Source organism: Lactuca virosa, chromosome 7 (genome assembly GCF_052849685.1).
Source record: "Lactuca virosa cultivar CGN04683 chromosome 7, Lactuca_virosa_CGN04683_v6, whole genome shotgun sequence".
Lineage (NCBI taxonomy): Eukaryota > Viridiplantae > Streptophyta > Magnoliopsida > Asterales > Asteraceae > Lactuca > Lactuca virosa.
In genome coordinates this window covers 56,055,769-56,077,347 of record NC_136432.1, presented here as the reverse complement: position 1 = coordinate 56,077,347, position 21,579 = coordinate 56,055,769, and the positions used below count along the sequence as shown (strand labels likewise).

General features: G+C 36.9%; 1 protein-coding gene across 1 annotated transcript; it reads right to left on the bottom strand.

Moving 5' to 3' along the window:
* Nucleotides 1-12,345: 12,345 nt before the first annotated feature.
* On the bottom strand, nucleotides 12,346-12,938 carry LOC145123859 (uncharacterized). Its single transcript, XM_079059061.1, has one exon. It carries the CDS (start codon nucleotides 12,834-12,836, stop codon nucleotides 12,609-12,611), a length of 228 nt encoding a protein of 75 aa, XP_078915187.1. The 5' UTR covers nucleotides 12,837-12,938; the 3' UTR covers nucleotides 12,346-12,608.
* Nucleotides 12,939-21,579: the final 8,641 nt, after the last annotated feature.

Below are 21,579 nucleotides of genomic sequence, written 5' to 3'. Positions count from 1 at the left end.
AAAAAGTTATGACCTGTCGAAGTTTCGCGACTAAACCGGCACGACGTCATGTATCGTAAAAAGTGAATTTTTGATAAACTATTTTTTGCCTTAGATATCTAAACAAAAGTCATAGTAGACGTTAAAACGAGAGCGTGCATATAGAGAACGTCCAAATCTGACTTCGTTTGAGGAAGTTATGATTTTTCTAAGATTTAGCGTAACAGTGCACAACTCGGAAATCGAATTTTAGATTGATCGATTTTTAGCCGACACAACCTAAACGATAATTGAAGATCTCATTAATAGGAGCTCAAGGATATAAAGACAGTCGAAAATGGACGTCGGATGACAAAGTTATGAATTTTTAACGGACTTTAACTGTCTAAGCTTGTTAAAGTATAAATTTAAAAATAAATTCAAACTTAGCCGACGGAGTCTAAACAAAAGTTGTAGATCATGTCGTTACCTACACGTGGATATAAAGAACGTCAAAAACGAAGCTCGTATGCGAAAGTTACGGATTTTAGAAGATAATTAGTTTTTGGAGTAACTAGCGAGTGACACGTGACGCGATCGAGGCCGCACCTTCTTCCCCGCGGCTTTCCACCAGATGGTGACACGTGGCCACGAACGCCCAATGTTCATCATCTTCACAGCCTATAAATAGAAGGCGGAAATCACTCAATTCTTCACACCTTTCTCACCCATTCTCTCCCAAACACCCCAAAGCCTCTATTCTTTCCTCTAGCACCTCCTAGGTGTTAGTGTAACATCCCAAACTTCAGAAGTGTGATTTAGGGGCTTATGTGTAATTTTAGGAGCCTACTCGGCGAGTAGGTATGCCTACTCGTCGAGTCATAGCGGGTTTGGGGCCACGTGTTAAGTGACCAACTCGCCGAGTCGGCGGCTGGACTCGACAAGTTGGTGCTGGGAAGAGAAAACCCTAATTTTAGGGTTTGCACCCTATTTAAAGGACCTTAAGTCCTTACCTCAGTCCCCTTATCACCCCTTGACGTCCAGAAGCAGCCCTAACCGATCCAAACCCCCATTTTGAGTGTGTGAAGGAGGGAAAGTGTGTTTTGAAGCATTTTCAAGAAGAAGGCTTTGAGTTTAAGAAGATTTGATCATAGAGGAGCTGGTGGATTCGATCTCTCTACTCAGTGGCATCAGTCTGAAGGTAACAAGTTGTTACCTTGACCTTGTTCTTTCTAGATCTCTTCATGTTAAAGATTAGGGCTTTTATAGCATGGGTGATAGTCATTTTCGGGTATGGGCTAGGATCTAAAGTTGCAACTTCAGATCTGAGCTCATCTTGGACTCTAAAGCCATAAAGCCTCCAGCTTTAGCAAGCATGAACCCTCCATGTTGAGATAAACCCCACTGTAAGCTTGAGATTGACATTCTAAGCCTTTAGAGCCTTGCATGCACGTAAAGGTTGCAACTTTACGTGATAAACATGCCTTGGGAGCCTAGATCTGCAATATGGAGCCTTTTTCATGACTTAAAAAGCATCTGTATGGTTAAAGGATTGAAGGGACTCGGCGAGTCGCAAGGTCGACTCGGCGAGTCATATGAAGATAGTCATGTACTCGACGAGTTGGATGAACAACTCGGCGAGTCCGTTGAAGATTGCCTTGAACTCGGCGAGTCATTCGAAGACTCGGCGAGTTGGCTAGGGTTTCTCCCAATTCTAGGACACGTATGAACTCGGCGAGTTAAAGGGGAACTCGACGAGCCAATCAAGGATTTCACGACTTCTCGAGTTCAGGAAGGACTCGACGAGTCGGTGAACTGCACTCGACGAGTCGAGTCAACATGGACAGTTGACTTTGACTGTGGACTTTGACTCGGACCAAGGGTTGACCAGTTGACTTCTGAGGGTATTCTGGTAATTTGGAGATTTATGAAAAAGGGTTTTATGGTAACAATAGGTGGTGGAGTTCGTGTTGGTGAATCCGAGAGTTGAGCTTTCTAGTTTCAGACGACAGTTGCAAGGTGAGTTATCCTCACAATACTAAGGGTCTAAGGCACCAAGGCCGGCCCATTGGATATGTTATCCTAGCAGTGTTAGATGTTGAGTATGAGTTAGTGTTGCATGCTAGTGGTTATGCCAGTTAGGTAGACCTGTAGGACTACCTGTGATGTTATATGATTATTGCATGCTCAGTGGTTATGTTACGTGATTGTTATATGGGATGGGTTGAGGTTGTACTGCTTCGTGCGGTAGCCAACAAACCCTAGGAGCATTCCAGTTACGGGCTAAGGGAGACTCGTACTGTGGGCTCGGGAGCATTCCAGTTACGGGCTAAGGGAGACTCGTACTGTGGGCTCGTGGGTATTTCAGTCTGTAGGGCTGTGGACCCGTTATTTGCTGTTCTGTTCAGTTTATTATGATATGTTAATGTTGACATGGTTATGTGGACTGTATGTGTATCGGTATTTTGGGGGTAACTCACTAAGCTTTCGGGCTTACAGTTTCAGTTTATTGTTTCAGGTGCATCAGGGGATCGTGGCAGGGTAAAGGCGTGATCGTACAGCTCCTCACTTTTTATGACTATGTTTCTGGGATACTCTGATATTTTACATTTTGAAAACAAGTTTGTAATAACTAATGGTTTTTGGGTTGTTTAAAAAGTTTTAAATTGGCTTGAATTTTTGGGTGTTACAAGTTGGTATCAGAGCCTTGGTTTGAGTGAATTGGAGGAACATGCGTGTGAATCCAGTCTCAAATCAAGGAAAGGTTTTCAAAATAATTACTAAAATGGTTTTCAAAAAAAAAAAGTAAATGAGGATGCAGGATGTACGATCAGCCGGAGCCAGTAAGTAGCCCTAAAATACCATACAGTTATTTGATTATGTGATATGTTAGAACATCATGCTAGTGCTAGGCTAGGGATCTTCAGCGATTGCATGATAAAATTGCCTGATCTTTGATGCCTTATCCTATGTAGAGTACCTCATTGGTTGTTTGTGACCCTTTCGTGTGTGAACTAACTATTGGGTGAATACTCTAAGTCACATGCTACATGGATTAAATGGTCTTAGGGTGAGAGATTTGGCCCTGCTGCGCAGCTCTTGTCTGAGTCTAACCGTTGTGGGATTAAATCTTTTAGCCTAAGATTGTTTAAGCCGTGCGGTATGTGATTGTATTCATGCAATAGTTAACTGGCACCAAAGGAGGGTCGTGTGGCAGTTGGTGGATGGGTGGGTATTTAGAAGCCGAAAGGCTAGTTATGAGATATTTATCATTCCTCTAGAAGTGAGGATTTAACGGTCGCTATATATATGTATATGGTAGGGTGTTGTGGTGATACTTGAGACAAATATGGGTAGGTGTGGAAGGTAGTATGGGCCCGTACTACTGAAAGCACAGGACCCATACGCGTGTCAAGGAAGTCACAACCCCTAGGGTTTGGTGGGAGTAGGTTCCCCGTCATGTATGCGGATTATCTGATATCTTCCTGGTATATGTTCAGTATAGTGATGGCGAATCGATTTGAGGCGGGATCCGGATCAGGATCGGGAGCGAGTGGCCAGGATAGGCGAATATTGTCCGTCGATCAGATACGGGAGATGATTTCCGTGGAGGTTTCTCAGATTTTGCGAGAAGAATTATTCGGTGTCGTGGACCAGGTCACCGCCAGGGTGATCGCCAAGTTCGAGGAGCAAGTTGCAGCGTTGCAATCTGTGAGAGATGTTGCTACCGGGATGACTACTGGGGGAGTGCTGGTGGTGGGGTCACAACTAGGAAAGAGGAGGAGGGAATGTTCAGCAGAGGACGAAGAGTTGGAGACAACTAACTTAAGTATTGGAAGTCAGGAGGATCACGAGGTGTGTGGCAAGTGTGGGGGAACCCACGGATTTGCTTGTCACAAATTCAGGTGCTACAAGTGCGGGGAGAGAGGGCATGTGCAACGGGATTGCAAGAAGGATCAGATATGCTTTCACTGTCACCAGCCGGGTCATTTAAGGTCCAGCTGTCCTGCGTTGAGGGCGGAAGGAATTCAGATTCCAGCGATCATCGTTCCTCAGGAGGTCAAGGTCGAGCCGCAAGAAGTCTCTGGTATGTAATTGGAAAACCCCCATTCTGTACTAATATTGTGGTCAAGTCATCCGTGATCGGTGTTTATTCTGTCTTGGAATATTGTTGAGTATGGATAAGCAGTAATTTCGGGTTAGTTGCCTATTCTGTCTGAACTATGTGTTGCGGAGTTTCATGAGTTGTTAGGCCATTGGAGGTGTCAGGAAGAATTTATTATCAAAGGATTGTAGGTGATTAGAGTTCGGGGATTCATTAGAGGATGGGAAGTAGAGTGGTTGATTACAATTTTTTTTTCTTTTATGGCAAGGGTTGTGCCCTTTCAGTTTTTCGAGCTCAAAAGAGTGAGCAGGCTTGTGACCCCAAGAAGCAGCCCTAACCGATCCAAACCCCCATTTTGAGTGTGTGAAGGAGGGAAAGTGTGTTTTGAAGCATTTGCAAGAAGAAGGCTTGGAGTTTAAGAAGATTTGATCATAGAGGAGCTGGTGGATTTGATCTCTCTGCTCAGTGGCATCAGTCTGAAGGTAACAAGTTGTTACCTTGACCTTGTTCTTTCTAGATCTCTTCATGTTAAAGATTAGGGCTTTTATAGCATGGGTGATAGTCATTTTCGGGTATGGGCTAGGATCTAAAGTTGCAACTTCAGATCTGAGCTCATCTTGGACTCTAAAGCCATAAAGTCTCCAGCTTTAGCAAGCATGAACCCTCCATGTTGAGATAAACCCCATTGTAAGCTTGAGATTGACATTCTAAGCCTTTAGAGCCTTGCATGCACGTAAAGGTTGCAACTTTACGTGATAAACATGCCTTGGGAGCCTAGATCTGCAATATGGAGCCTTTTTCATGACTTAAAAAGCATCTATATGGTTAAAGGATTGAAGGGACTCGGCGAGTCATATGAAGATAGTCATGTACTCGACGAGTTGGATGAACAACTCGGCGAGTCCGTTGAAGATTGCCTTGAACTCGGCGAGTCATTCGAAGACTCGGCGAGTTGGCTAGGGTTTCTCCCAATTCTAGGACACGTATGAACTCGGCGAGTTAAAGGGGAACTCGACGAGCCAATCAAGGATTTCACGACTTCTCGAGTTTAGGAAGGACTCGACGAGTCGGTGAACTGCACTCGACGAGTCGAGTCAACATGGACTGTTGACTTTGACTGTGGACTTTGACTCGGACCAAGGGTTGACCAGTTGACTTCTGAGGGTATTCTGGTAATTTGGAGATTTATGAAAAAGGGTTTTATGGTAACAATAGGTGGTGGAGTTCGTGTTGGTGAATCCGGGAGTTGAGCTTTCTAGTTTCAGACGACAGTTGCAAGGTGAGTTATCCTCACAATACTAAGGGGTCTAAGGCACCAAGGCCGGCCCATTGGATATGTTATCCTAGCAGTGTTAGATGTTGAGTATGAGTTAGTGTTGCATGCTAGTGGTTATGCCAGTTAGGTAGACCTGTAGGACTACCTGTGATGTTATATGATTATTGCATGCTCAGTTTCAGTTTATTGTTTCAGGTGCATCAGGGGATCGTGGCAGGACAAAGGCGTGATCGTACAGCTCCTCACTTTTTATGACTATGTTTCTGGGATACTCTGATATTTTACATTTTGAAAACAAGTTTGTAATAACTAATGGTTTTTGGGTTGTTTAAAAAGTTTTAAATTGGCTTGAATTTTTGGGTGTTACAGTTAGAAGCGAGTCCCGGAGCGCCAGAAGGCCCCGAGAAGAAGAGCTTTCAGCTCAGAAGTTCTGCCCGCGCAGAGCCCGATTTCTCGCTAAACCCCCTGTAAGTGAGTTATGCTTACCATACTTTAAAGATAACTTATGTTAAAGTTCATTATCGTTATTATGAACCTATAAACAAGATTTATCAGTGATTCCAAGTCGTTATACTGATTGATATACTTACGGGGATGATGTTTAGGTTGTGATTTAGTGATGTGTTTAAAATGAGATTTCCAAACAGTATACTTTGTATACCAAACGGACCCTACCTCCGATATGATCCTACCTGGTTGTTCCTTACTTGATAGATCATGAAAGTAGACTTTGAGTTAATGACAAAATCTAGACTAATAATTAGTCGCAATAAATATTAGACTAAAACTTAGTGATAATAATAATAGATTACGTCAAAGGAAAGGACAATTGTTAGAAGCGAAGCGCTGCCCGAATTTCGAGTCGTCACTTTAACAAATGAGTGCATAGTTACTTTCATCTTACATATAGATATGAAATATTTAATATTAGTACATGCTATATGTGCTTATTATATGTGTTCCTGATATCTATGCTAGATGAACGATTTATACATGTTTTACTTGATTTAAACTGTATATGTATTTTTATACCTATAAATATATTGGGTAAAGATGTGTAGATGAAATATGATATAGATGATGAGAGATGAAAGATGCTATAGTGTGATGAAAGATAGGACGTCATAATATGACAAAAGAAGTAGGCAAAGATAGAATGACACGACTTTAGAATTAGTATTTTTACCAACGATGTAGTCACTTAGCAAACTATAGGTGACAACTACCAGATTAATTGATGATAGTACCGTAGAACACTGACAAATATGGACTTAGTGCCTAATAGATAAACACTAACAATTATGGACTTAGTGCCCGATAGATGAACATTGACCACTATGGACTTAGTGTCTGATAGATGAACATTGACAACTATGGACTTAGTGCCTTATAAATGAACGTTGGCAACTATGGATTTAGTGCCCTATAGATGAACATTGGCAGCTATGGACTTGATGCATAATAGATAACATCGGCAACTATGGACTTAGTGCCTGTTAGATAAACCCTGGCAGCGATGGGCTTCATGCCTATTCCTTAGGAAAATTCTTAGGAATAAATATTAAAGAATAGATGATTCTTAGGATAGATCCTTAAGAATAAAGAAAATAATAAGGATGGGTAATCGGGTTAATTGTTTGACATGAAGTATGTGAAGAAACAAATTAACTATACTACTATGGGTTGAAAACTTTATGTACTCAATAGGTTTCCCAACCTGACCACTCAGTTTATTGTATCACAGGTAGAGACATTAAAGATACGTTCTGCTGAGAGATTCAATGAGATGTAAATCATTAGTGTAATTTAATGTAAGGTCTGTTTATACTTATGTTTTTATATTGACGATGACATCCCAATGTTTTAATATAAATAAAATACATTTCTTCGGAAATGCTTTGCTAATATCATTATCATGTTTTCTGGGAACAAATTCCGCAATATTATTCTTCAAAAAGGATACTCTGATTTTAAAATAAGCATAAATAAAATTTTTAAAATGACTGTGAATTTGAGGATGTCACAGAAGGCCACTCGTATGATGGGTACGCAAAGACGAGATCGTTGTGTGTATGTGTATGTGTGTATGTATATGTGTCGATCATTAGAAGGTTGAGCAAAGGGGATGCCGACGATGGGTTGGGGGAAGATTCTTGAAGATGGACTTTGAATCTAGGGCTTCACTGGAAAATTCAGAGAGAACAAATGGAGATGTTACAGATGGGGGCTCTTGTCGTTGGTTCATTGGATGCCAGAAATGCTATGGACGACAGTGATAAGGAGGTCGCCAGACCTGGTCGGAGCAACAAAGAGAGAGAAAGAGTGATGATGAATGATGATGTTGTCTGATATAAAACTCTTTCCCCAAACCCAAATTTCCTTTTTGAAATGAAAAAAAATCAATTTTCCGGTTTCATTTCTGGGTTTAAGGAGAATAACATAAATCTCCACCCATTAAGCAATGTCTTTTTTCTATAAAATCGGACTTTGATTGCTGTGTGTATGTTTTGATTATTTAAACATATGTGTGGGTGTTCATTAGTAGAAAGAATCTGATGACGAAACTTTTGCTTTTATATATATATATATATATATATATATATATATATATATATATATATATATATATATAGAGAGAGAGAGAGAGAGAGAGAGAGAGAGAGAGAGAGAGAGAGAGAGAGAGAGAGAGAGAGAGAGAGAGAGAGAGAGAGAGAGAGGAGCCCTCTTATTTTTTAATTATTAAAATGAATAAATAATTATTAAACTTAAAAAAATGAATTTAAAAATAGAAAATAAATACCCAAGGGCATTAAAGTTATTTCAATTTACCGAGAGATCAAATCCGCAATAAAACAAACTCAAAAGGACCATGAAACCAAAAAAATCAAGTTTGGAATAAACTCAGAAAAAATGGATACCACAAGAATCATTTTGCAATTTTGTCTTTTATAAATTAAAAAGTGATTTTTTTTGGTGTACCTTGTGTTAAAAGGTCTAATGTTACATATTTATAAATATTTTTAAAATTAATAGCAACTTATATAAAGTTATTATACGTCATAAATAATAATTGTAGTAAACTTGTTCAATCCAATCTTGTTATTTATAACAAACACTCATTTTACACGAACTTTTGGAAGTCACACATGAACATGATCTCATAGAGATCTTGTCTATCTCGCTTTTCCAAAAGGAGTCCATTGTATGGGGTCCTTTAAATGCAATGTGCAAACCATTGTTAGATTGTTGAATAAGTGTCTATTTGATGACCTCTTAGATTTATATAGAAATCAAATTGTTATTTGTTTATACCATCTGTAAAATAATAGTAATAAGGTGTACGTGAAAAAAAACACAATCAATTATATCTGTATATACAGAAAAACCCTTATATTATTTTTATGTTTAGAAAATCTTTATATTATTATTTACGTTTCAAATAAAACCAAATTGCAGATTTATAAGAGAAATGATCGGCTAAAAATATGATATGACATACATATCTCTTATATTTTCCCTGATTGTATACGAAAACATGCCAAAACCAACATCTATTTCAACTATTTTTTTGCTCGATTGTGTTATGTATATAAAACTATAATGTTGATTTTTTCCTCCTTAACTAATCGTGTTTATCCCAGTTAACATCAATCTTGTATTAAAAAACAAAAAAAAACGTAAGAAACATTAGATTATTAGTCGTTAATTTTTCTAAATAAACTCGTACTTTGGTCTTTTTCGAATAGTAAATATTAATGTAAGAGTTTTTCTAAACATAAAAATAATATATGGGTTTTTCTACATATAAATGTATAACTGGTTGTGTTTTTCTGCATATATCCCTAACAATAAAAATAATTGATAACCCAACACCAATGAACAATATTGAAAAGATAATATTCTCATACTCAACGATGTTTTTATAACCTTCTTAAACATAGGTTTTAAAAATATTAAAAGACACCAAATGATAACCTACGAACTTTTATCCAAAAATTTGAGCAACTTCCAAGGATCAATAACTATACTGAAACTAGTTGTAACAAAATGGTTGAAGTAATAATTCAATATTTGGATTATGCCTTTTCTATATGATCATCTTATCATGATTTTAACAATTTGTAGGTTATGAGTTTTTGGTGCTCAAGTAAAATGATTTTTTTTTTTAATTTTATTATTATTATTATTATTTTATTTTTTGGATTTGGATTATTTAATTAAAACAAGTTTTTTATGCTAAATATAAAATTAATTCTAATATATAAGAATATGCTTGCTTTTATTATTTTATCTATCGATAATTTAAGTAAGTAGAATTTGCAAAACATTAATATAACCAATTATAAGATTATTAAAACCACATAACGAAAACAAAAAGTTAAGATCAAATGTAGATCATTAAATATTATGCAAATGTAAAACTTATTTGTGGACCAATAAATTTAGGGGCATGATGATAGTTTAACTAATTAAATTAATTAATTTTTTAATTAATCCCTTAAAATCAGGATTTTGACTAAGTTGCCTAAAATTTAGTTAATCTTTTTAAAATGACTGGTCAACATTAAGTTATACATTCTCACAATAGATGTTATTTATATTTGAACCTAGCTAGGGGTGGCAAATCATGTTATCGTTTCGTGTTTCTGTCTAACACGACACGACACAACAAAGTTTTTTGTAACACAAACACGACACGACACGATGTCGTGTTTTTTTTAACTAACACGGAAACGAACGAATTAAAAAACGCCAAACACGACACGACACGACAAATATAACATATACTAAAAACTAGTTTATTTAATGAATATTTTATCAAATATAACACGAAAAACACGATAAAGAACTACTTTCGTGTCGAATTTTGAACACGAACACGACACGACACGACATCGTGTTTTTTGTAGTTAACACGAACACGACACAAACACAAATTCAAATTTTAGTTTCGTCCCAATTTCATTTCGTGTCATATATTTTTGTCGTGTCGTGTCATAAATTGCCACCCCTAAACCTAGCCCACATAACAAAAACACATCCCAACACTATCTTTCGCAACTTTGAGGCTATTTGGTTCACCTCTTAATCGTTCAAACAAATGTACTTGTGGAACCAATCATAGAGATTAAGAGGGTTCTTGTTTGATTTCATCTTAAATTTCTTCAAATAGGCTTGCTAGTTGCTTCTTCAAAATGAATCCCATCTTGATAAAAAAATAAAGGGTTCCGATAGCAATGGTGCACCATCTTTGGACAGTCGCAACCTACGATGTTGGCAACACTTCTTTAATTGATTTTTATACATGATGGTTTTGTTGTTATAATTCAATATGAAACTTAATGTAATTATTCGTTACCATGTTAATCGAAAATTGATAAACAATTTGGAGCAAAAGAGTTAAGGATCTGGGGAAATTTGTTGGGATTTTGAATAGGTTTTGATTGATTTCAAGTTGTGCTCGTTTAATGCCAGGAAATATAGGGGAACCGGATGTTTGAAAGCAAATTCTATCATTTGTATTAGACATCACCCGCTTCAAAATTTGTTCCATTTACAAACGATTAAATCAGTGTGCCCATGCTCATCTGACCTCTTAATTGATTGTATTGTTAGGGTTTAAGCACTTTAACAAACCATTCAGACGATTTCACACAAAATAATAATACAAATGAAAAAAATAAGAACACAATCAATATATGTGGTTCAGATGATCAAGATGACCAGCTACGTATGGCGAACACAAGAGAGATTTTTTATTGATTTTTGCTGAATGGCTTACGTACATTTAGGTTACACGAATTCAAAGAATATAAATGCCGGTGAGTTGACCTAAAATTGCCAATAAGACAAATCCCATTGATTGGTTTGGTTAGTTGCTATAGAGTCAAAAGGTGAATCAGGCTTCATAACTCTAACATGTATATAAGTCAAAAACATAAGGAATAGTAGAAGTAATGTGAATTAATGAAAGTATTGGTGTCTCTTTCACAATTCTCTTATTAACTAATTATATATCTTATTCTATTATACCAAATAACCACTTTCAAAAAGCAATTACGATGTGAGATAATCAAATTCTCAAAATCCAATTATTTTAGCTATCATAAAAAAAGTCAAGCATTTGTCAACCTTACAAACTTTACTATTCAAAATGTAATTAATTATAATGGAAACTGTTTATTCTGAAACATAATTAAATTTGTCAAACATCAAAAAACTTCATTATTGCGATTTAATGTCACAATAGATAGATTTGCATACATCCAAACACCTTCCTAATAATAAACAAACAGAGACAAAATTCCTAATAAAAATATCTACATGACTCTTAAATCAAATTAGCACCACCATCACCATCATCATCACCATCATATTTAGTTTACCAAATTAAGTTGTTTCAAGTGTTTTGTAACACTAAGAGGCTGTTTGATAATTGATGATTAAGTCAGATCTGATTGAGTCAGTTAATTATCATTATCAGAGTAAGAGGCATAGCATATGATATAGAAGCTTCTAATTGTGTTATCAAACAGTCTGAATCTATCAAATCAAACCCAACCTTTTATCAGACCCTGTAAGAGGCATATCAAACAGCCCACATTGCAGTTAAATGGGTTACAAGTAGTCCCAAATGTTAGTTATGGAGTAAATCAATTAAGTTTAAGAATTTCAAGCTTGATTAATCAGCCAAATAAATGTCATTGTGGAAACTTATGTGATGTGATCTATTATAAATGCTACTCGAATTTCAAAGTTAGGTCTTCAATCAAAATCACAAGCCCTAATGGCTAATGTCAATTGCATATGATTTGATCATCCCATCTGTTAAAATTCAAAGAGAAACCCAAAATTCCCAAGCTTTTTATCGGAATTGACTTCATATTTAAATTCAATTGAGATATTACAACATTGTATCAAACTTTTACCTGTAAACAAATTAACTTCCATCAAATTTCAACATATTATTTAGGGAGGGATGAAATTATACGATAGATAACAAAGATGAAGCATCAAATCGGAAGTCATAAATAATTTCAAACAGATTTCATCATCACAGTACATATCGAGTTCACTATCATGTAAATTTGCCTTTTTATAATACGCAGATGAACAAACTAAAAAAAGGGGAAAGACACGAATTCAATGTCAAAAAGAGATGACAACATGATAATGATGATTATAAGAAATAAACAAAGAGATACACGAAACACGTACGCGATCGATCTATTGAAATCACCATCGAAATGAAGCGATGCGATGAAACAATCAGACAGTCTTGACGATTGTGGAACTGGAATCGGTTTGATCTGAAGGAGTAGGGTTTGGATTTAGAGGTAGGCGAGGGTCGTCGTCGTCGGGATCATAATCAGGATTGAGAGTACGATCAATGGCTTCACGGCCTTGATCGAGGCAAGGTTTGCAGGCGATTTCGATGGTGATCCAGCTTAATGCCAAACCTACTATGGCTATCAGTGATGCCGTCAATGCCCCCATTGATGTATCTCCTCTCGTTTCTCTCGAGTTCCCTTTTCTACTTCTTCAGTTGAATAAGTGAAAAAGAAGTGCAAAACAAATCTTGATCTGTTGGACCAGAATTAGAGTAAATTTACACGGTTAAAAAGGGCTCATTAAAGGCTTAATGTCAAAAAATAATAAATGGTAAATTCAATCGATATGGGTTGATCCAATTTGTGTGTTATGTTTTTAATTGGGAGAATTTCGTATATGCCATTCCTAAACAGCTAAATATCGTATTTGCCCGGCCTAAATTTCTAATATCGTATTTGCCCAACATAATATTTTTTAATATCATATATACCAAAATCTATTTTTTTAATAATTTTTATTGTATTTATAATTCTCTTGAATAATCTTAATTCATTATAATTGAAAATAGACATGTAATGGACAATAATGCCCTTACTTGTAAACTCCTATACTACATACGATCGCAACATACCTGTTATCGCATCACGTTATTGCTGCTACCTGCTAGTACTTCTGATCGTTGCTTCTTCCCTATTATCTCATCACGTTCACGCATCAAGTAAACAATAAGCGATCCTATTCCTATTTTGCATGTCTTTAATTTTGTTATTGATGTTTGATTTGTTCACACGAATGTATTGAACGCTTCAGGTTAACAATAAGCGACCCTATAATATGGCTTGAATACTCAGAGCTTTCACATCATTATCATGATCAACATGATTAACAGAGTACTGAAAACACGATACCTATAAAGGAAACGCAAGATTCAGACTTCTTTCCATCAATATACGTTAGTTACTATTGCACTATATCATGAACTTCAACTTAGAACATCAACTAAATCTAACAATTAAACAAGATTAGCAGACCTATTAATTCAACCATTGCTCCTGACATTGTATTCCACCGATTTTGCAAGACAAAAAGTTGAAAATCAAAAAATAATAATAATATCTTTATTCGAGAGTGTAAAGCTACATTAGAAACATGTACCTGAATCATAGTAGGAGATTTCACTTATAACCTAAAAAAAGACGATGAGAAGAAAGCTATCAGGGAGCAGTCGATCGAGAGTAGGAGATTTCACTTATAACCTAAAAACAGACGATGAGAAGAAAGCTATCAGGGAGCAGTCGATCGAGATTTTGTGCGTGTACGTGACACCCGAGAAGAAGCGATCGGAAGTATGACGGAGCAGCAGGCTCGATCAAGATTTTGTGCGTGTGTATGACACCGGGGAAATAGCAATCGGAAGTTAGAGGGAGCAGCAGGATCGATCGAGTTTTTTTGATGGGGAAGAAAGCTTCGGTCGGAACTACTAACATGGATTTTATAGGAATTAAGGTGAGATAGGGCACACCAATTCTTGGTATTGAAATTACAAGGGCATTATTTTCCATTTCATATATATTTTCAATTATAATGATTTAATATAATTAAAGAGAATTATAAATCAGTAAAAATTATTAAAAAAATAGATTTGGGTATATATGATATTAAAAAATATTAGGAAGGGCATATACGATATTTGGAATTTAGGCCGGGAAAATACGATATTTAGCTGTTTAGGAAGGGCATATACAAAATTCTCCCTTTTTCATTCATACCGTTTCTGGTCAACTTTAAATTTATATGTTTCATTATTGTTGATCCGATAATTTGATACACGATACGAGTATTTTTTATATGAGTTTTAAACTTTGTGTTTCGTGTTGACATAAATTCTAAATTCTTATTTGGTGTCTGACGGTGAAAACCACAAATTCTAAACACGTATAAGACATAAATTAAATTTGTGTGATACGTGACTCGTATATATACATATAGACACGTGGCACACGATACATATAAACACGAATTAAATGCATGTTTTTTTTGTAGCTTAAAAATGGTACTAGACAACGTATGTATAAATTCGTATAAATCTGTGTTTTTGTGTAACACGGTTAAAAATGTTTCGTGCCGTGTCACATGTAACATGGATTAATTACGTGTCGTGCTTGATATCCAAAACATGTTTTACTATTTGTGTCGTGTTTGTGTTTTACAAATACATGTCGGACACATATAAATGACACAATATTACAAATTGCCAAGTCAAAATTCTCTGTCAGACATAGAAAAACTATAAGGATGGAGGGAGTGGCTCGCTAGCCAAGCTCGCATCAAGCTCGCTATGGACTCGCTACACCACCCCCTCACCTTCTGTAACACCCGTATCTTTAGGTATAATTCTTTAAAGTCTAAATTTTTCATTTTTGCATTTTGGTGTCCGAGCGTAGGATAGCCCCGGGCGTAAGTGATTAATCACATGCGGGGATTTAATGACCTACGCTGAGCATAGGTGCGCAACACCAAAACCCTAATTTCGGGGTTGTGAGCCCTATTTAAAGGCTCTAACTCCTTGAAACCCTAGCCACCATGTGAGAGATTTGAGGCCTTAGAGTGTTCTTATGTGCATCTTTGAAGGGGAAGTTCATTGGAGAAACATTTAGAAGTTTCAAGCTTTGTGGATCCATACTTTGCACCATATAATCCACCTTTAGAAGGTATAAAGTTCCCATATTGGTGTTCTTTCATGCTAGATCTAGTTTGGTTGTGGATTTATATGCTTTTTGTCCCATAATCTTGGTCTTTAAGAGTATGAGCTACTCTAGACCATTGGAATGTCATTTCCAGATGTCTTTGGGGTTGAGTCATAAAATGAGAACTTGATCACTCTTATTTATCCATGCATGAATTCTTGAGCAAAAGTTGGTATTAAGGACTAGGGTTTGGTCTTATGATCTTTTTAGCCATGCAAATGGGTAAAGTCGGAGACTTTACCCATTAAGACATTCTTTGGGTTCATATATGAGATATGGATGGTTGGTCCTTATGTATTAAATGCTTAATAGGAAGTTGGTGAATCAGCGAAGCTATGCTGAGCGTAGCCTTCTCTACGCTTAGTGTAACATGTTTTTCCCTCGTTTTCCCCCTGAAGCTCTATGATGAGTGTAGAGCAGTGTGTTATGCTGGTCGTAGCATCAGGAGGTTGACTTTTGACCAGTTTTTACTTTTGGTCAACTATGTTGGGTTTAGTTTTGAAATGGAAAAATGGTCTTTTTCCCCAAGGAGGATTAGCTATGAGTCAAGACTCTTTGAGTGGTGGTTATTACCTTAATTGTTAATTAGGGTTTTATTTTGGATATGTTTAGTGTGAGGAGTTCCAGTATCATCAACTCGGATGTGAAATTGTTTTGTATGCAGATTGAGGCGAGTCTTCTTACTATATTGGGTAGGATGCTAGCTGTATTTGTGACTCTTGCATTAGTATGTTGGGTTGGTCTCATTTTGTATGATAGGTTGGACCTGTTTTTAAGCTGGGCGAGGCCCGTTTGTATGATGGGTGGGGTCCATTGTTATGTATGGTTATGTGGTATTTTGGGAAACTCACTAAGATTTATGGTTACAGTTTTTTGGTTTAACATTTTCAGGTACTTCTAGTTGCAAAGGGAAGGCCCGACTTGGCTGCACACCATCCTCCTACGATTTTCCGCATTAATGACTATTATTTTACTTTGATGATTGTGATGAATTTTGCTATGGTTGATTTTGGAACATACATTGTGTGGATTTGATGGTTTGAAAAATGAAAAATTATTATTATTATTTTTGGGATGTTACAAGTTGGTATCAGAGCCTTGGTTTGAGGGATTCGGGCACATTCTTGGGTGTGTCTAAACTAAAACTGAGGAATTTGTAATCTTTTTGAAAGAAAATAAATTTTCTAATTTTTTTTCACAAAGAAAGGGGTGCGATGGGTGCAATTAGCCGAGCTCAAGTAAGTGATTCTCAAAATACCCATACATGAGTATTATGTGTTTATGTGAATTGCATGCCAGGATAGGGCTAATGATAATTTTAGGAATTACATGATAGAAATGCCTCATTTGTGATGCCTTGTAGCCTAGGAGGAATTGGATGTTATGTATTAATTGGAATATATATGGTGAAGTTATTTGCTAAGTGTATGTTTAAAAATTATCTACGATTAGGATCATATAGCCCTAGAATGACTGATTTAGCCTTATTTCCTATTCCTTGTCTGGTTGTGGGCTTAATGTAGAGTCATTTATTCGAAAGTCTACTTGATCCCGTATTGTGTATATTTTGCATGCATAAGGCAACCACCAATGTTGATAGAAGCTCCTAACATTGTAGAGGCCAGTGAGGTGAGGATTCCTAGGAGTGCCTAGGGAGTACTTTAGTGAGATATGTATGTTTTTAGCATAGGACTTATGTAAGTTGTCATGGTTGAGTGACTTGGAAGATTTAGGATGGTTCTTGAGGAAAGTACGTATAGGTGTGGAAGGTAGTATTGAGCCCGTACTATTGGAAGCAGAGGATCCGTACTTGAATCAAGGAAAATCACAGAGAATCTAAGGAACTTGCAGTGTGAGAATTCCCTCCAGTGTATTTTAATTGTTTATATGTTTGTATTTTAATATGGTGGTGAGTACTCGAGGACGAGGTTCTGGTCCTAGCTCTGGTGCTGATGTTCTAATTTCGAGACGTCAGGCCAGAATTTGATCAAGTGATGGTGTTGGGCTTCAAAGGAATATGGTTTAGGCCCTTTTCAGGTGTTGGTAATGCTGGATTAAGTGATTAAAGCCCTCGATTTATGCCTTGAAACAAGGGATAAAATGGGAAAAATGGTATCTCGGGATCCTTGCAAGAATTAAGGATTTTAGTTCGATATATTTTTAGTCAAAAGTAACTAGATAAGATTGTAGGGCTCTTTAATACCTTTTCGTGCATATAAAGAATGCCGAAAACGAAGTTGAAACAAATAAGTTATGGATGTTTGAAGTTGAATTGGAAGTTGGGGGGTTTTGCCCTACGCAGGGCATAGATGCTGAATGAGGAACGTGTTTTTAATGAGCTACGCATGACATAAATTAAGCTACATATGGCGCAACTGCTTCTGACCAAAACCCTAATCTTAAGGTTTGGGCCCTATTTAAGGGCTATAACTTCTTGGAACCCTTCCCATTGCAAACCTCCATCATCGCATACAGTTCTTTTGAAACCCTAGCCATCAATGGTGAGATATGGAAGCATTAATGTGGTTTTTGTGTGAATTCTTGAAGAAGGAGTCAATTGGAGAAGAAAGTGGGAACTCCAAGCTTTATAGATCCAAACTTTGCACTTTATCACCTATCTCTAGAAGGTATGGGTTACTCTAGACCATTTGAGTGCCTCCTTCTAATCTTTTAAGGATATTGAGTCATAAGAATGAGAGCTTGGGTACTCTCATCCATCTATGCATGAGTTATTGAGCAATAGATAACTTTATGGACCTAGATTTTGGTATTGTGCTCTTTGTGACCATGCAAATGGGTAAAGATAGAGACTTTATCCATTAAGAAATTCATTTAGATCATATATGGGAGTTTGAGAGTTTGGCTTCCTGTATTAAGAGCTTAATAGAAGTTTTGGGATCATGGGCACTACGCAGGGCGTAATCTAGGTACACATGGCGTAGATCTATGCATGGTGTAAATCAACTGAGGGTTGACCATTGACTTTTTGGCTGGATTGACTTTTGGCCTTAGTATTGGAAGGGCAAAATGGTCTTTTTCCCAAAGGAGGTTTAATCGTGAGCATAGACCTTTCGTGGGGCAGTCATTTCCTTGATTGTTAATTAGGATTTTATTGTGGATATGTTTAGCAAGAGGAGGCTTGATATCGTCGACTCGAGTGGATGTTTTATCTTGTCTTTAGGATTGAGGTGAGTTTTTCTCACTGTGCTCGGGGGTCGAAGGCACCAATGCCGGCCCACTAGATTGTGTTATGTATCCTTGTGTATAGGATGTTGCTAAGCTATAGTGGTTTGTTAGATTGGTAGATATGCATGATTCCTTATATTGGTTGTTATTGTTTATCTGTTTTCATATGTCGACATAGTGTGGTTAGGTTGAGGCGGTATTGCTTTGTGTTGTACGACAACAACCCAGGAGCAAGCTAGTCATAAGCTTAGGGTTGGGACGGGCATTCCAATATTATGTTGTAGGATCGGGAGATTAACAATCATAAGTTGAGGGCCGAGAATGACATTCCAGTCTTATGCTGTGGGCTCGGGAGCAAGCCAGTCATGGGCTGTGGGCCAAGGAAGGGCAATCCAGTCTCATGCCGTGGGCTCGAGGGAAATCCAGTCTTATGCTGTGGGTCCGAGGTGCATGCATTATATATGTATTATTGTATTGGATATTTTATGGGAACTCACTAAGCTTCGTGCTTACCAAGTTGTTTGTAATTGTTTTTCAGGTACCAATGGTGATTAAGGGATGACGAAGGTGTGATCATACACATCCTCCTGCTGATTTATACTTGAGAGATTAGTTAATACTCTGACTCTATGGATTTGATTTGAAAACAATGATTGATTATCTTGTGGTTTATGAAAATGTTTTTAATAAAAATGAAAAAAATTGGTACTAGACAGGTTTAGTATAAGACATTAATTAAATTTGTGTGATACGTGACTTGTATATATACATATAGACACGTTGCGCACGATACATATAAACACGAATTAAATGCATGTTTTTTTGTAGCTTAAAAGTGATACTAGACAACGTGTGTATAAATTCGTATAAATATGTGTTTTTCTGTAACACGGTTAAAAATGTGTCGTGCCGTGTCACATGTAACATGGATTAATTACGTGTCTTGCTTGATATCCAAAACATGTTTTACTATTTGTGTCGTGTTTGTGTTTTACAAATACATGTCTGACACATATAAATGACACAATATTACAAATTGCCTAGTCAAAATTCTGTGTCAAATCTAGAAAAACTATAAGGATGGAGGGAGTGGCTCGCTAGCCAAGCTCGCCTCCAGCTCGCTATGGACTCACTACACCACCCCCTCACCTTCTATAACACCCGTATCTTCAGGTATAATTCTTTAAAGTCTAAATTTGTCATTTTTGCATTTTGGTGTCCTATGCTGAGCGTAGGATGGTCCGGGCGTAAGTGATTGATCACATGTGGGGATTTAATAACCTACGCTGAGCGTAGGTGTGCAACACCAAAACCCTAATTTCGGGGTTATGAGCCCTATTTAAAGGCTCTAACTCCTTGAAACCGTAGCCACCATGTGAGAGATTTGAGGCCTTAGAGCTGTCTGACGAGCATTGTTTTGTTTGTAGACTGAGGTGAGTATTCTCACTATACTGGATAGGAAGCTAGCTGTTTTTGTGACTCTTGCATTGGTATGTTGGGCTGGGCCCGTTTTGTATGTTGGGATGGGCCCATTTTGTATGTTGGGTTGGGGCCGTTTTGTATAATGGGTTGTGCTCGTTCTGTATGATGGGCGGGGTCTGATATGAGGGCGGCCCGTTGTTATATATGGTTATGTGGTATTTTGGGAAACTCACTAAGCTTTGTGGTTTGACATTTTTAGGTAATTCTAGTTGCAAAGGGAAGGGCCTGGATTGACTGCACAACATCCCCCCTATGATTTTCTGCATTGATGAATATTGTTTTACTCAAATGATTGTGTTACATTTTGCTATGGTTGATTTTGGAACACACATTGTATGGATTTGATGGTTTGAAAAAGAAAAGTCATTTATTAGTATTTTTGGGATGTTACACCTTCGCTAGAGGAGTCGCCAAAGATGGGTCGTTCACCCTTAGTGAGAAAAAAGAGATATGAGGCTTTGCTTTGATTGACTGCTCAACTTTTGACCACAAAAACTATTGGCTGTTGCCTTTTATTTTCTTTTTCAAAATAAAACCTATTTAAAATCACACAATATCACTGCATACCTTTTTCAATGTGAAATGCTAAGCTTAGGTGATAATAAGAAAACATATGTGTCTATAAAAAAACTGACATGGAAATGTGCTAGAAGTGATATCACTCCCTTCAGCCTAATACTCTTAAATATTAATATAATCCTGGTTGGCATTAAACTTGCATGTTTCACCTAAAAAGACTAACATTTATTATCTAATTAATTTATTGTTTTTGTTATTATTACTAAATAGAAAAAAGGAATTATGACCCACTGCCCCACACTCTATGAAGGGTCTTTTTTTCTTTTTTGCTTGTCTCTCTCTGAATTTTCTTCCATCTCTCTCTCACATGACAAAGTCTACCAGCTTCTGCCACCATCTCCGACCCAGGGCCGGTCCTGATGATTTAAATATCCTTAAATACCTAGGACAAGTCAGAAAAAAGGACCCTTATCTCTATTATAAGATATATATATATATATATATATATATATATATATATATATATATATATATATATATATATATATATATATATATATATAGACACACACACACACATATATAATAATAATAATAATAATAATAATAATAATAATAATAAATTGGGCCCTAAAAAAATTGGGCCCTATGCAGCTGCCCACTTTTCCCCCCCTCAACGCCCCTTGCTCTGGCAATTATTCCAATTCAACCTTTTGTCAGTTCAAGCTTCAGTCACACCCAAATCTAATGGGTGATTAAGAATCACCGAATATAAATCTCCTCAACATCACAAATATGCACCTCACAAAAAACATGTTCTTTACCATGGTTCTACTCCTCCCTCGATTTTCATTCATGTATTCGAAATCAAATCGCATATATGGATTTGAGTAAGGGGAAGCAAAACACGAAAAGAGAAAGAGCGATAAGGTAGGACCAATTTGAATTCAACGTTGATGGAAGGCTAACGACTT